The sequence below is a fragment of the Bombina bombina genome, chromosome 8 (assembly GCF_027579735.1).
Source record: "Bombina bombina isolate aBomBom1 chromosome 8, aBomBom1.pri, whole genome shotgun sequence".
NCBI lineage: Eukaryota > Metazoa > Chordata > Amphibia > Anura > Bombinatoridae > Bombina > Bombina bombina.
Window position 1 is genome coordinate 6234461 of NC_069506.1, and position 17619 is coordinate 6252079.

Below are 17619 nucleotides of genomic sequence, written 5' to 3' on the forward strand. Positions count from 1 at the left end.
TTATGAACTATGTTCTCTATGAACCATGTTATTCATGAATTATGTTATGTATGAATTATGCCATTCACATATCATGAGATATATACTCTACCTATGGGCTAGCCCCTCTTGTAAATAATCCCTAGTCTAGGTCCCTACATTACCTCTAAAGCAGAGCTCGACAAACCCAGGAGCCTGGGGGCCACTGGCTACTAGAATTTTACCACTGGCTCCTAAATGTTTGGGGTATTCTCCATATATCTATATACAGATACCACTGGCTGGCTCATAAATATTCTTACTGGCTCCTGAATTTTAAACAGATTTGTCAAACCCTGCTCTAATGAGTTAATTATCAACTGAATAACCCATAGAATATATATATATATATATATATATATATATATATATATATATATATATATATATATATATATATATATATATATATATATATATATATATATATATATATATATAAAATACTATTCTAGTCTGAACAATACTTAGGACCTCCTGGCCCATAATGCATAGTGGCCTTATCTTCATAACTCAGAGATATTATTGGCCCATTAACTGCCTTAGTATTAAGGCTTAATTTCATCTCCTTCAAGTATAAATAGTATGGCCTATTCTTTACATACTAGCGTACGTCCCTGTTTAGTGTATTCTTTACGTAGTAGCCTCCTCCTAGCATTCTTAAAATGTTAGCTTTTTTAGCACCGTCACACTTTACATTATTTAATGTATATGGTCCCATGCACTATAGCACTCTATGTACATTATTCATTATGTATGTTATTTGTAATTTATGTCTGATACGTCTGGTATCTCCTATGCAGTTTCCCATTGTTTGCATCCTTGCCACTCTAGGGCGGTACTAGTGCCGCTGATGCTCACGTGATGACATGTGTATGTATATATATATATGTGTATATATATGTGTATATATATGTGTATATATATGTGTATATATATGTGTATATATATATATATATATATATATATATATATATATATATATATATATATATATATATATATATACACTACTTAGGTAGGCCATGGCATTTAAACAATGCTCAATTGGTACTAAGGCACCCAAAGTGTGCCAAGAAAATATCCCCCACAACATTACACCACCAGCCTGAACCATTGATACAAGGCAGGATGGATCCATGCTTTCATGTTGTTTACACCAAATTCTGACCCTACCATCTGAATGTCGCAGCTAAAATCAAGGCTCATCAGACCAGGCAATGTTTTTCCAATCTTCAATTGTTCAAGTTTGGTGAGCCTGTGCGAATTGTAGCCTAAGATTCCTGTTCTTAGCTGACAGAAGTGGCACCCGGTGTGGTCTGCTGCTGCTGTAGCCCATCTGCTTCAAGGTTCGACGTGAGTTTAGAGATGGTATTCTGTATACCTTATTTGTAATGAGTGGTTATTTGAGTTACTGTTGCCTTTATATCAACTCGAGCCAGTTTGCTCATTCCGCTCTGACATCAACAAGGCATTTTCGTCCACACAACTCCCGCTCACTGGATATTTTCTATTTTTGGGACCATTCTTTTTAAACCCTAGAGATAGTTGTGCATGAAAATCCCAGTAGATCAGCAGTTTTTGAAGTACTCGGACTATCCTGTCTGGCGCCAACAACCATGCCACGTTCCAAGTCACTTTAATCCCCTTTCTTCCCCATTCTGATGCTCGGTTTCAACTTCAGCAAGTCGTCTTCACCACGTCTAGATGTCTAAATGCATTGAGTTGCTGCCATGTGATTCACTGATTAGCAATTTGTGTTGCCAAGCAATTGAACAGGTGTACCTAATAAAGTGACCGGTGAGCGTATGTTTATAAAAAAATATATATATTTGTTTTATCCGGGCCGATACCGATTATTGGCCGTCTTTCAGGCCGATTACAGGGGCTGATATTCTGTACATTTAAAGTTCTTAAATATCAACACAATTTTCACACAAATCTGGTATAAACTGATTGTGCTTACCAAAATTTTAAACATTAAAAGTAAACTGGGAAAGATAAAGTGCTTGAAAATTAACTTATTAAATGGCTTCTCAAAACACAGAAAAATGGCATACATTTCTTTTAAACTGCATACTGATTTAAAATTAAATTTAAAGTATCAGTAAACCTTACAAATGTTATATAATTCTGCAGATAGTGCAGAATTATATTAGCCAAACTTTGTAAAACCTAATATTCCCTTTTAATTTTTAAAAGAAACGGCTGTTTTACAGACCCGCTCTCTGTGATCTTCTTAGCGGGTCTCTTTTGTTTTACACAGCGCATCGGGCCAGCTGTATAGTCACAGCCCGGCCCGACCGCGCCATTATACACAGTGCAGCTCGCTCCTGCTCTGACAGACAGCGGGAGCGAGCTGCACTGAGTATAATGGCGCGGCCGGGCTGTGACTATACAGCTGGCCCGATGCGCTGTGTAAAACAAGAGACCCGCTAAGAAGATCACAGAGAGCGGGTCTGTAAAACAGCCATTTTTTTTAAAAAAAATTAAAAGGGAATATTAGGTTTTACAAAGTTTGGCTAATATAATGTTATAAAATTCTGCACTATGTGCAGAATTATATAACATTATTTTTGAGGTTTACTGTCCCTTTAAGTCACTACTGCAAAGCTAGACACTACACAATTTATTAAATGCTCCCAGTTAAAGGGACAGTCAACACCAGAATTTTTGTTGTTTAAAAAGATAGATAATCCCTTTATTACCCATTCCTCAGTTTTGCATAACCAACAGTTACAATAATATACTTTTTACATCTGTGATCATCTTGTATCTATGCATCTGCAGAGTGCCCCCTTATTTCAGTTCTTTTGACAGACTTGCATTTCAGCCAATAATTGCTCACGACTCTGTAAATCCACGTGCATGAGCTCAATGTTATCTATGTGAAACACATGAACTAACACCCTCTAGTGGCGCAAAACTGTCAAAAATGTATTTAGATTAGAGGCGGCCTTCAAGGTCTAAGAAATTAGCATATGAACCCCCTAGGTTTAGCTTTCAACTAAGAATACCAAGGGAACAAAGCAAAATTGGTGATATAAGTAAATGGGAAAGTTCTTTAAAATTACATGCCCTATCTGAATCATGTGGTTTTTTTTGGGTGGGGGGGTTTGGGAATTTTTGGACTTGACTGTCCGTTTTAGTAGAAAAACATTACAGTGCAGAAAGTATAACATTTCAGAATGTTCTCCATTTTAAACGGCTTCTGTTCTTTTCATGTATTGCTGACACTAAAAACACGCTCACTTGGTACACTTTACTGATAAGGGTTAAAAGTAAAAACATTTTATATATATACATATACCCAGAGGCAGAACTTTTTTTAATTTTCTGCAATGAGATTTTTTTTTTGTGAATATTTTTCTGCAGGCAGTGTCTTTAAGAAGCTGGTGTTGCTGTGTTTGTTACCCTTACTCGGTGTGCATGCGGACAGGTTCATGTACAGCCTGTGTGTTATATACACACACACACACACACACACACACATTCTCATACATATACTCTGCAGCTGGTAAAGAAAGTAATTGGAAACACATTAAGGGAAAAACTATTTTATAGTATACTGTCCCTTTAAGGATTCAGATAAAGCAGCCATTTTAAGACACTTTTTTCAATTTACTTCCATTTAAAATTTTGCACAATTTCTGGGGGAACAAGATGCTACTGAGCATGTGCACAAGCTTACAGGGTATACTGTCTGATTGGCTGATGTCTGTCACATGATACAGAGGGCCAGAAAATGGGATAAAATACCTGGTATTAAAAAGCTATTTAAAAATATAGATAATCCCTTTTATAACCAATTCCCCAGTTTTGCACAGAAATCTTGTTTATATGAATACATCACCTTGTACCCAAGCATCCAGCTCCCTGATCACATGACTTTTTATTTATCTATTGACTTGCATTTTAGCTTTGTTAGCACAATGGTATCTATATGGCTCACATGAACTAGCATTCCCCTGTTGTGAAAAGCATGTGATCATGGGGCTGTCTGTAGTGGCTTAGAAACAGGCAGACATTTAGAGGTTTAAAGGTCATAAAGTATATTAATAATGTTGGTTGTGCAAAGCTAGGGAATGGGTAGTAAAGGTGTTATCCATCTTTTTAAACAATAACAATTTTTGTGTTGACCGTCCCTTTAAGCTGTACTATAAAATATCTTAACTTGAGTGATTTATCCTTTTCAGAAGTGTTTACTTCTGTGTAATGAATGTGACGGTGTAGTGTGTAAGCCATGTATGGCCCAGGGTATTATTGGTGTAATGAATGTGACTGCGTAGTGTGTAAGCCGTGTATGGCCCAGGGTAGTATTGGTGTAATAAATGTGACGGCGTAGTGTGTAAGCCGTGTATGGCCCAGGGTAGTATTGGTGTAATAAATGTGACGGCGTAGTGTGTAAGCCGTGTATGGCCCAGGGTAGTATTGGTGTAATAAATGTGACAGCGTAGTGTGTAAGCCGTGTATGGCCCAGGGTAGTATTGGTGTAATAAATGTGATGGTGTAGTGTGTAAGCTGTGTATGACACAGGGTAGTATTGGTGTAATGTGATGGTGTAGTGTGTAAGCCATGTATGACACAGGGTAGTATTGGTGTAATAAATGTGACGGCGTAGTGTGTAAGCCGTGTATGACACAGGGTAGTATTGGTGTAATAAATGTGATGGTGTAGTGTGTAAGCCGTGTATGACACAGGGTAGTATTGGTGTAATAAATGTGATGGTGTAGTGTGTAAGCCGTGTATGACACAGGGTAGTATTGGTGTAATAAATGTGATGGCGTAGTGTGTAAGCCCTGTATGACCCAGGGTAGTATTGGTGTAATAAATGTGACACCGTAGTGTGTAAGCCGTGTATGACACAGGGTAGTATTGGTGTAATAAATGTGATGGCGTAGTGTGTAAGCCGTGTATGACCCAGGGTAGTATTGGTGTAATAAATGTGACACCGTAGTGTGTAAGCCGTATATGACACAGGGTAGTATTGGTGTAATAAATGTGATGACGTAGTGTGTAAGCCGTGTATGACCCAGGGTAGTATTGGTGTAATAAATGTGATGGCGTAGTGTGTAAGCCGTGTATGACCCAGGGTAGTATTGGTGTAATAAATGTGACGCCGTAGTGTGTAAGCCGTGTATGGCCCAGGGAAGGTTAGTTACCTCAGATGATTCAGTGTTACCTGATAGCTTGGCATTCGTTCCACTGGAAAACCCTGCAAGACTGCTGGTGACTAACCACCTGGGTGGTGAGAGACCATGTACTTCTCATATATAAGTGTGCTGTGTAACTGGCATAGGTGGCTATCATTTTACTCTTTACACTATTTATTAGGCCTGCTGGTGCTGATCACTTTCCAACAGCCTGATTTATTCTGCATATTTTAGTATGCTGTTGCCTGATACAAACATTTGCACCCTCCTTTTTCTTGCAGTTCTCAAGTTAGACATAAGCGGGGGGGAAACACTATGTATAGCATATTTTAGAATACCGTTGAATATAAATGAGTTCTGGTGCCTAGCAACCACAGGTTTTCAGCAGTTCTAACTCATTTAAACCTAAACATACCTTGTGTGCGGCTGCAGGGCTTTACTAAAGGGTTGGCATAACCTGTTTGTATTTTCATGGTTGGTAACGGTGCCAATGATTTGTCACTAGTCGGTAAGACTTGATTTTAAATTGCAGTTTTCTACATAAAACTTTTCAGATTATTTTTCCAGCTATACCAGAAAACTACTGATTCAGTTAGATACCATTAGAATGAAATACATAGATGGCTCACGACCAATAATTTCATAATTATCTCCAGTTTAATAGGTTAATCATTCAAATGTGATCACCTTTTCAGCTGTTCTTTTATTGGAAGGATAATAAATAATCATCACATTAATAATAGTTTCTCTTGTTAAGTGTATCCAGTCCACGGATCATCCATTACTTGTGGGATATTCTCCTTCCCAACAGGAAGTTGCAAGAGGATCACCCACAGCAGAGCTGCTATATAGCTCCTCCCCTCACTACCATATCCAGTCATTCTCTTGCAACTCTCAACTAAGATGGAGGTCGTAAGAGGACTGTGGTGTTTTATACTTAGTTTATTTCTTCAATCAAAAGTTTGTTATTTTTAAATGGTACCGGAGTGTACTGTTTATCTCAGGCAGTATTTAGAAGAAGAATCTGCCTGCGTTTTCTATGATCTTAGCAGAAGTAACTAAGATCCTTTGCTGTTCTCACATATTCTGAGGAGTGAGGTAACTTCAGAGGGGGAATAGCTTGCAGGTTTTCCTGTAATGAGGTATGTGCAGTTAAAATATTTTTCTAGGGATGGAATTTGCTAGAAAATGCTGCTGATACCGAAGTAATGTAAGTAAAGCCTTAAATGCAGTGATAGCGACAGGTATCAGGCTTATTAATAGAGATACATACTCTTATAAAAGTGTATTTTAAAACGTTTGCTGGCATGTTTAATCGTGTTTTACATATGTTTGGTGATAAAACTTATTGGGGCCTAGTTTTTTTCCACATGGCTGGCTTGAATTTTGCCTAGAAACAGTTCCTGGTGGTTTTCCACTGTTGTAATGAGTGGGAGGGGCCTATTTTGGCATTTTTTTTGCACAGCAAAAATTAGACATCCAGCTTCTTCCTGCATGATCCAGGACTTCTCTGAAGGGCTCAAAAGGCTTCAAAAGTCATATTGAGGGAGGTAAAAAGCCACAGTAGAGCTGTGGCAGTTGTGACTGTTTAAAAAACGTTTTTGTCATTTGTTGTTCCGTTTTTGGTATTAAGGGGTTAATCATCCATTTGCAAGTGGGTGCAATGCTCTAACTTATTACATACACTGTAAAAATTTCATTAGTGTAACTGCATTTTTTCACTGTTTCAAAATTTGGGTAAATTTGTGTTTCTTAAAGGCGCAGTAACGTTTTTTTATATTGCTTGTAAACTTGTTTTAAAGTGTTTTCCAAGCTTGCTAGTCTCATTGCTAGTCTGTTTAAACATGTCTGATACAGAGGAACCTACTTGTTCATTATGTTTGAAAGCCATGGTGGAGCCCCATAGGAGAATGTGTACTAAATGTATTGATTTCACCTTAAACAGTAAATATCAGTCTTTATCTATAAAAGAATTATCACCAGAGGGTTCTGTCGAGGGGGAAGTTATGCCGACTAACTCTCCCCATGTGTCAGACCCTTCGCCTCCCGGTCAGGGGACGCACGCTAATATGGCGCCAATTACATCAGGGACGCCCATAGCGATTACCTTGCAGGACATGGCTGCAATCATGAATAATACCCTGTCAGAGGTATTATCTAGATTGCCTGAATTAAGAGGCAAGCACGATAGCTCTGGGGTTAGGAGAGATACAGAGCGCGCAAATGCTGTTAGAGCCATGTCTGATACTGCGTCACAGTATGCAGAACATGAGGACGGAGAGCTTCAATCTGTGGGTGACATCTCTGACTCGGGGAAACATGATTCAGAGATTTCTAATTTTAAATTTAAGCTTGAGAACCTCCGTGTATTGCTTGGGGAGGTATTAGCTGCTCTGAATGACTCTAACACAGTTGCAATTCCAGAGAAATTGTGTAGGCTGGATAGATACTATGCGGTGCCGGTGTGTACTGACGTTTTTCCTATACCTAAAAGGCTTACAGAAATTATTAGCAAGGAGTGGAATAGACCCGGTGTGCCCTTTTCCCCACCTCCTATATTTAGAAAAATGTTTCCAATAGACGCCACTATCCCGGTTGAGGACAGTTGTGCTTTTTCAGATCCAATGGATAAAAAATTGGAGGGTTACCTTAAGAAAATGTTTATTTAACAAGGTTTTATTTTACAGCCCCTTGCATGCATTGCGCCTGTCACTGCTGCGGCGGCATTCTGGTTTGAGGCCCTGGAAGAAGCCATCCAGACAGCTCCATTGAATGAAATTATTGACAAGCTTGGAACGCTTAAGCTAGCTAACTCATTTGTTTCTGATGCCATTGTTTATTTGACTAAACTAACGGCTAAGAATTCTGGATTCGACATCCAGGCGCGTAGGGTGCTATGGCTTAAATCCTGGTCAGCTGACGTGACTTCAAAGTCTAAATTACTCAACATTCCTTTCAAGGGGCAAACCTTATTCGGGCCTGGCTTGAAGGAAATTATTGCTGACATTACTGGAGGCAAGGGTCATACCCTTCCTCAGGACAGGGCCAAATCAAAGGCCAAACAGTCTAATTTTCGTGCCTTTCGAAATTTCAAGGCAGGAGCAGCATCAACTTCCTCCGCTTCAAAACGAGAGGGAACTGTTGCTCATTTCAGACAGGCCTGGAAACCTAACCAGTCCTGGAACAATGGCAAGCAGGCCAGAAAGCCTGCTGCTGCCCCCAAGACAGCATGAAGGAACGGCCCCCTATCCGGAAACGGATCTAGTGGGGGGCAGACTTTCTCTCTTCGCCCAGGCGTGGGCAAGAGATGTTCAGGGTCCCTGGGCGTTGGAGATCATATCTCAGGGATATCTTTTGGACTTCAAAGCTTCTCCTCCACAAGGGAGATTTCATCTTTCAAGGTTATCAGCAAACCAGATAAAGAGGCATTCCTATGATGTGTGCAAGACCTCCTAGTAATGGGAGTGATCCATCCAGTTCCGCGGACGGAACAAGGACAGGGATTTTATTCAAATCTGTTTGTGGTTCCCAAGAAAGAGGGAACCTTCAGACCAATCTTGGATCTAAAGATCTTAAACAAATTCCTCAGAGTTCAATCATTCAAAATGGAAACTATTCGGACCATCCTACCCATGATCCAAGAGAGTCAGTACATGACCACAGTGGACGTAAAGGATGCCTACCTTCACATACCGATTCACAAAGATAATCATCGGTTCCTAAGGTTTGCCTTTCTAGACAGGCATTGCCAATTTGTAGCTCTTCCCTTCGGGTTGGCCACTGCCCTGAGAATTTTTACAAAGGTTCTGGGCTCACTTCTGGCGGTTCTAAGACCGCGAGGCATAGCGGTGGCTCTGTATCTAGACGACATCCTGATACAGGCGTCAAGCTTTCAAATTGCCAAGTCTCATACTGAGATAGTTCTGGCATTTCTGAGGTCGCATGGGTGGAAAGTGAACGTGGAAAAGTTCTCTATCACCACTCACAAGAGTCTCCTTCCTAGGGACTCTTATAGATTCTGTAGAGATGAAAATTTACCTGACGGAGTCCAGGTTATCAAAACTTCTAAATGCTTGCCGTGTCCTTCATTCCATTCCACGCCCGTCAGTGGCTCAGTGCATGGAAGTAATCGGCTTAATGGTAGCGGCAATGGACATAGTGCCATTTGCGCGCCTGCATCTCAGACCGCTGCAGTTATGCATGCTAAGTCAGTGGAATGGGGATTACTCAGATTTGTCCCCTCTACTAAATCTGGATCAAGAGACCAGAGATTCTCTTCTCTGGTGGCTTTCTCGGGTCCATCTGTCCAAGGGTAGGACCTTTCGCAGGCCAGATTGGACGATTGTAACAACAGATGCCAGCCTTCTAGGTTGGGGCGCAGTCTGGAACTCCCTGAAGGCTCAGGGATCGTGGACTCAGGAGGAGAAACTCCTCCCAATAAATATTCTGGAGGTAAGAGCAATATTCAAGGCTCTTCTAGCTTGGCCTCATTTAGCAACACTGAGGTTCATCAGATTTCAGTCGGACAACATCACGACTGTGGCTTACATCAACCATCAAGGGGGAACCAGGAGTTCCCTGGCGATGTTAGAAGTCTCAAAGATAATTCGCTGGGCAGAGTCTCACTCTTGCCACCTGTCGGCGATCCACATCCCAGGCGTAGAGAACTGGGAGGCGGATTTTCTAAGTCGTCAGACTTTTCATCCGGGGGAGTGGGAACTCCATCCGGAGGTGTTTGCTCAACTGGTCCATCGTTGGGGCAAACCAGAACTGGATCTCATGGCGTCTCGCCAGAACGCCAAGCTTCCTTGTTACGGGTCCAGGGACCCGGGAGCAACGTTGATAGATGCTCTAGCAGCTCCTTGGTTCTTCAACCTGGCCTATGTGTTTCCACCGTTTCCTCTGCTCCCTCGACTGATTGCCAAAATCAAACGGGAGAGAGCATCGGTGATTCTGATAGTGCCTGCGTGGCCACGCAGGACCTGGTATGCAGACCTAGTGGACATGTCATCTCTTCCACCATGGACTCTGCCTCTGAGGCAGGACCTTCTAATACAAGGTCCTTTCAATCATCCAAATCTAATTTCTCTGAGACTGACTGCATGGAGATTGAACGCTTGATTCTATCAAGGGGTGGCTTCTCAGAGTCAGTCATTGATACCTTAATACAGGCTCGGAAGCCTGTCACCAGGAAAATCTACCATAAGATATGGCGTAAATATCTTTATTGGTGTGAATCCAAGAGTTACTCATGGAGTAAGGTTAGGATTCCTAGGATATTGTCCTTTCTCCAAGAGGGTTTGGACAAAGGCTTATCAGCTAGTTCTTTAAAAGGACAGATCTCTGCTCTGTCTATTCTTTTGCACAAGCGTCTGACAGAAGTTCCAGACGTCCAGGCATTTTGTCAGGCTTTGGTTAGGATTAAGCCTGTGTTTAAAACTGTTGCTCCCCCGTGGAGCTTAAACTTGGTTCTTAAAGTTCTTCAAGGAGTTCCATGTGAACCCCTTCATTCCATTGATATTAAACTTTTATCTTGGAAAGTTCTGTTTTTGATGGTTATTTCCTCGGCTCGAAGAGTCTCTGAGTTATCTGCCTTACATTGTGATTCTCCTTATCTGATTTTTTCATTCAGACAAGGTAGTTCTGCGTACCAAACCTGGGTTTTTACCTAAGATGGTTTCTAACAAGAATATCAATCAAGAGATTGTTGTTCCATCATTGTGTCCTAATCCTTCTTCAAAGAAGGAACGTCTTTTGCATAATCTGGACGTAGTCCGTGCTTTGAAGTTTTACTTACAGGCTACTAAAGATTTTCGTCAAACATCTGCCCTGTTTGTCGTTTACTCTGGACAGAGGAGAGGTCAAAAAGCTTCGGCAACCTCTCTCTCTCCTTTTGGCTTCGGAGCATAATACGCTTAGCCTATGAGACTGCTGGACAGCAGCCCCCTGAAAGGATTACAGCTCATTCTACTAGAGCTGTGGCTTCCACCTGGGCCTTTAAAAATGAGGCCTCTGAACAGATTTGCAAGGCTGCGATTTGGTCTTCGCTTCACACCTTTTCCAAATTTTACAAATTTGACAGTTTTGCTTCTTCGGAGGCTGTTTTTGGGAGAGAGGTTCTACAGGCAGTTGTTCCTTCCGTTTAAGTTCCTGCCTTGTCCCTCCCATCATCCGTGTACTTTAGCTTTGGTATTGGTATCCCACAAGTAATGGATGATCCGTGGACTGGATACACTTAACAAGAGAAAACATAATTTATGCTTACCTGATAAATTTATTTCTCTTGTAGTGTATCCAGTCCACGGCCCGCCCTGTCCTTTTAAGGCAGGTCTAAATTTTAATTAAACTACAGTCACCACTGCACCCTATGGTTTCTCCTTTCTCGTCTTGTTTCGGTCGAATGACTGGATATGGCAGTGAGGGGAGGAGCTATATAGCAGCTCTGCTGTGGGTGATCCTCTTCCAACTTCCTGTTGGGAAGGAGAATATCCCACAAGTAATGGATGATCCGTGGACTGGATACACTAAAAGAGAAATAAATTTATCAGGTAAGCATAAATTATGTTTTTATTTAACTAATACAATAACACTATTGGTCTCACTTTCAGTTGTAATGGTTGCCCCTCCCTCCTCACACTTGGGTCCTTGTGCAGATCTCTTCATTTAGCTTCTTGAGACTTAAGTACATAGAATTAAAGGGCAACAATTGGATTAAAGTTAAAATGAAAATTTCCTGATTCAGATAGAACATGCAGTTTTAAGCAACCTTCCAATGTACTTCTATTGAATTTTGCTTTGTTCTTAGAATCCTTTGTTAAAAAGCATACCTATGTATGCTCGGGAGCTGCAATGCACTATTGAGAGCCATCTGCTGATTGGTGGCTGCGCTCATATGCCTCTTGCCATTGACTCAACCAGTGTGTTCAGCTAGTTCCTAGTAGTGCATTGCTGCATCTTCAACAAAGTATACCAAGAGAATGAAGCACATTTGATAATAGAAGTAAATCTAAAAGTTGTTTAAAATTGTATGTTCTCTGTCTGCATCCTAAAATAAACAAAATGGGTTTGTTCCTTTAGGGTCTATTTCTGAACATTTTGTTGTGAAGAAGAGGTGTTATTTCTGCAGACACAATTAGTCCTGAGAACTACAAAACCAATAATAAGTGATAATATCTAGACAGGAAAAATGCTCAAAATCTGACAAACCTCTGGGAGGACATGACATTGTGACTGGATTTAAAGAATATACAGCCTCAGGGATGCGCAATTCCTCTCGCCCGACGCCCGGGACATACCGTTTTGTGCGCCGGGCATGTGGTTTTTTTACATTTAGCCCTGCTGCGGGCAAGCCGACTGCTTAAGGATTTTTTATTTTTTTTGTCATTTTAATAGTGGCGAAGTGAACGGTCTTGAGGGCAGAGTGAGAGCGGGGGAAGAAGCCCTCGTACAGCAAATGTTTGCAGCCTTTGTGAATTACGTCCAACTCTCTGACAATCAGCAGGCAGGGGAAATATATAATATGTCAAGCTTTCTCGGCGTACCGGCAGACTTTATCCACTGCATGTTCAGAGCAGGCGTGTTTGAAATTAAAGTGGCTGCTCAGAATTGCCAACTACCGCCCTTCCCTCTCTACAGAAGCCTGCATTTCTTCATAGGAACAACTCGCTCTAGTAAAGGGTTTCACATCCTTTAACATCACTCTGTTTAATATCTGCATATTTTTTTACTCAAATTCTTGCTAATGAATTCCTTGATTTCTTCAATCTTCTCTTACCTGGGGCCAGAGAGTAGACACTTCTTTCATGATCGTTGTATACAAACTTGTTTCCTTGTGTTTTTAGTCTGATTAAATCATTTTCTCGTTCCTGTACATATTTACCTCTGTCCCTACCAGTTAGGAGCAACTCACTTTGTGTAAAAAGAGCGACTCACATTTTTTGAAGAGCGTAGAAAGTGTTATTGTCAGCACTGCTGGAAGTTGTCATAAGATCATTGTCATGTTCCTCGGATAAACAACTCGCTCCTGCAGCACCTGCACGTTCTATAGTCCTGTATAGAAGTGAAGACAGGAAGCGGGAATGCAGGCTGTTTAGCATTGCACAAATAATACAAGTACTTCTGTCTGAAATGTGTAGTAAATGTATCTGTGTGTATTTATATATGTACTCTGTATGTATTCATTCATGTATTACGACTGTACTGAAACTCTCACCTGAGATAGTGGTTTGATCAATTGCTTTTTCAAAATCTAAAAAAAAAATACATTAAGCTGATATATATATTTATTTTTTTTAATAAATACACATGACAAAATAGAATAAATGCTATACTTTCTGTATGAAAGGAGAACATATTTGAATTTACTGTCCCTTTAATATATTTCTATATCCTAGCACTTATGTGGAAATTTTGTTCTCTCAAACAGCAGACTTTAATTACAAGTGGCCCCCATCAGTCCCTGCTATTGGCTGTTAGCATAAGGCTCCTCCTCTACCTGCTATTGGCTGTTAACATAAGGCTCCTCCTCTACCTGCTATTGGCTGTTAGCATAAGGCTCCTCCTCTAGCTCCTGCCAAATCCATTGTTTTAAGATAGGTTTGGTTGCATTTTTAAAAGGGTATGAGGCTCCTCACATAACAGCATTGACATCTCTGTAATATGGAAGGCTAAGGTTTCTAGGTGGCGGTAACTAGCCATACTCTCATCTTCCTGGTACACAAATGAATACAAAATAAATGTTGTCATCTTGTTGTATAATCCTTTCTATGCTGCATAAATCATTATCTAATTGCTATGCGTTAAAGCTGTTTAATCAGTAAAATAAAATTTATAAGTTTTTAGTAATTATATTTCGTCCCGTTTACTTGATAATTGTCACACATAATTTAGAGATTTCCATTAAGTAAGCACTTTAAATAATAAAAATCAATACTTTAGAAGGAAAGATAATTTTGCACAAAAAATGCTCTATACAGCGATAAAGGTAATTCTCTTTCATTGTTCCTCACAGACAAGGTGGAAAATACATGTACTGTATGAATACATATATACAGATACTATATCAGTGCACACATCTACTGTATAGGTACAAACGTATACTGTAGGAGTGCACACACATTCTGTATCAGTATACTGTCAGACACCGTCCCTTAGAGAAAAACCTGGTTAAAATTATTTTTTTAATCAGGACAAGTAGATTATCGTAAGGGATGAGTATATTGGGCTCCTGCTTCAGTCCCTTAGGCAAGTAGTTTTTTATTTTTTTTATTTATTTTTTAAATTCCACACCCCTGCAGCCTCATGCTACATATTTATAAATAATCCCTATTTCTGGATGGATAATGTATCATTAACGAGAGATGTATGTATTCATTTAGTTTTGTTTTTTTTCTCGTTCCTCTTCCAGCTTCGCCTGAACAGCATAAAGAAGCTGTCTACAATCGCGCTGGCTCTGGGTGTGGAGAGGACAAGGACTGAACTTCTGCCATTCCTCACTGGTACGTATTCACTTATGGTTTGTTGTAGATATTAGAGGGATGATCCCTGTGTGTAAATGTTTTATTCCTATGCGTAAATATATTTTTGAAACCTTTGTTGATTTGGGGTTTTTACTGTCCCGTAACCTTCTATTGAGCGATTTGTTAATTATTGTAAGCAGCAGCATAAAATGTGGCCTAAGAAAAAAATAGGTTAATTATCCTTGATATATAATTGATTGATGTGCGACAGATAAGATTTGAGGGGGAGGGAGATATAAAAGTATAAAATATATTTAGGTGCCATGGAGATGTGTGGGTGTCAGATTTATATAGCAGACATTATTTTACCACTTTAAGAGTGAGAAGCCTGTTAGACTTGTGTCTGGCACATTATGTTTTACGACTGTCACGTAATCGAATGTTTGCTGTGCAGCGCGCAGCATGTGACCTGCTGTGATGGGTGAGATTACACATACAGCCTTGCGCGCACTAACCGCTATCCCTGAATTTAAAAAAATATGTATACATTTCCTGTCTTTGGGGTATAACCTCTCTCGGTGTACCTGGTGTATAGACTGATCTTTCAAGTATAGGGGGACTGGACGTTGTACCTGCTACCCAGGATGCACCACTGAAGTTAATTCCTCTGTGCTGAGTCGTGTTAAAGTTTAGGAGCGGAGATGTCACATTAAGTGATGACATAGTCCTTTGCTCTTTAAGGGAGATTAGATATTTGTTTATTAGTTGGTAACTGTTATGTATTATAAGCACTGGCTCTTTAAATTGATGGAGGTGTTAAGCACCAGGCGCATTTTTTTTTTTTTTTTTATATCTTTTTCTGTCCGTTTTGCTCTAGAACGGTATTTTTAATCCCATTGCAACCCCTTTATCTGCCAGGAACACACAGAGGAGTAGTCAACTCTAGGGATGTGCAAAATATTGGAATTGAACATTTAACAAATGTAATAACGAATTCTGTAAATGGCCCTAGTCTGAGGCAGTCAACTCATTTTGGCGCCAGATTTATTCAAGTAAATGTGCAACACATAAATATCTGTGCAAATCCAGTGCTCAAATAAACTGAATACTTTTGGTAACTACCATTTCTTTCATGTAATTGGGAAGAGTCCATGAGCTAGTGACATATGAGAGATACAATCCTACCAGGAGGGGCAAAGTTTCCCAAACCTCAAAATGCCTATAAATACACCCCTCACCACACCCACAATTCAGTTTTCCATACTTTGCCTCCTATGGAGGTGGTGAAGTGAGTTTGTGCTAAGATTTCTACGTTGATATGCGCTTCTCAGCATTGTTGAAGCCCGATTCCTCTCAGAGTACAGCGAATGTCAGAGGGACGTGAAGGGAGTATCACCTATTGAATACGATGATTTCTCTAACGGGGATCTTTTTCATGGGTTCTCTATTATTGGTCGTAGAGATTCATCTCCTACCTCCCTTTTCAGATCGACGATATACTCTCAATTTACCATTACCTCTACTAATAACTGTTTTAGTACTGGTTTGGCTATCTGCTATATGTGGATGGGTGTCTTTTGGTAAGTATGTTTTCATTACTTAAGACACTCAGCTATGGTTTGGCACTTTATGCAAATTATATAAAGTTCTAAATATGTGTATTGTACTTATATTTGCCATGAGTCAGGTTCATGTATTTCCTTCTGCAGACTGTCAGTTTCATATTTGGGAATATAAACACTTTAAGAAATTTATTTCTTACCTGGGGTTTTAGTCTTTTTTTCAATTTGACTATTTTTTGCAATTGCCGGTGTTAGGCCCGCGGGTGCGTCAAATGTTAGACTTTATTGCGTCTTTTTTGGCGCGGAAAAATGTTTTTGACGCAACTTCGTCATTTCCGGCGTCATGCGTGACGCCGAGACCTTTCACACGGTGGCGTCATTAGTGACGCAAGTGTGTCATTTCCGGTCAAATTGTCTTCATTATTTCAATACCCCATTGTTGTTTGCCTCTTTCTTTCTATCAAGAGGCCTATGCTTTTGCATTTTTTCCCATTCCTGAAACTGTCATTTAAGGAAATAGATAATTTTGCTTTATATGGTTTTTTTTCTCTTACATTGAGCAAGATGTCCCAATCTGATCCTGCCTCTGAAGTTTCTGCTGGAACATTGCTGCCTGACATCGGTTCTACCAAAGCTAAATGCATTTGTTGTAAAATTGTAGAAATTATTCCACCGAATGTCATTTGTAATAGTTGTCATGATAAACTTTTACATGCAGATAGTGTTTCCATCAGTAATAGTACATTGCCAGTTGCAGTTCCTTCAACTTCTAATGTGCATGATATACCTGTAAATTTTAAAGAATTTTTTTCTGAATCTATTATGAAGGCTTTGTCTGCATTTCCACCTTCTAATAAACGTAAAAGGTCTTTTAAAACTTCTCATTTAGCTGATTAAATTTCAAATGACCAACAACATAATAATTCATCCTCTTCTGATGAGGATCTATCTGAAACAAAGATCCTTCCTCAGATATTGACACTGACAAATCTACTTATTTATTTAAAATAGAGTATATGCGTTCTTTATTAAAAGAAGTGTTAATTACTTTGGATGTTGAGGTAACCAGTCCTATTGACGTTCAGTCTAATAAACGTTTAAATGCTGTTTTTAAACCTCCTGTGGTTTCCCCAGGTGTTTTTCCCATTCCTGAGGCTATTTCTGATATGATTTCTAGGGAATGGAATAAGCCAGGTACTTCCTTTATTCCTTCTTTAAGGTTTAAGAGATTGTATCCTTTACCAGCAAAATCTATAGAGTTTTGGGAAAAGATCCCCAAAGTTGATGGGGCTATTTCTACTCTTGCTAAACGTACCACTATTCCTATGGAATATAGCACTTCCTTTAAGGATCCTTTAGATAGGAAACTTGAATCTTACCTAAGGAAGGCCTATTTTATATTCAGGTCATCTTCTCAGACCTGCTATT

The 17619-nt window shown here is 39.8% G+C and overlaps 1 protein-coding gene and 1 long non-coding RNA gene across 2 annotated transcripts in view; one reads left to right on the forward strand and one right to left on the reverse strand.

Moving 5' to 3' along the window:
- The window catches only part of PPP2R1B (protein phosphatase 2 scaffold subunit Abeta), a 127071-nt gene that overhangs the window by 13003 nt on the left and 96449 nt on the right, over nt 1-17619 (forward strand). The window contains exon 2 of the mRNA XM_053690109.1: nt 14578-14668. Coding sequence (XP_053546084.1) covers nt 14578-14668 — 91 coding nt within the window. The remainder of the gene's footprint in view (nt 1-14577; nt 14669-17619) is intronic.
- LOC128638252 (uncharacterized) overlaps nt 13163-17619 on the reverse strand; it is a 33810-nt gene continuing 29353 nt past the window's right edge. Inside the window, exons 2-3 of the long non-coding RNA XR_008399077.1 lie at nt 13384-13419; nt 13163-13220 (exon numbers count right to left, since the gene is read on the reverse strand). This is a non-coding gene — a long non-coding RNA (uncharacterized LOC128638252). The remainder of the gene's footprint in view (nt 13221-13383; nt 13420-17619) is intronic.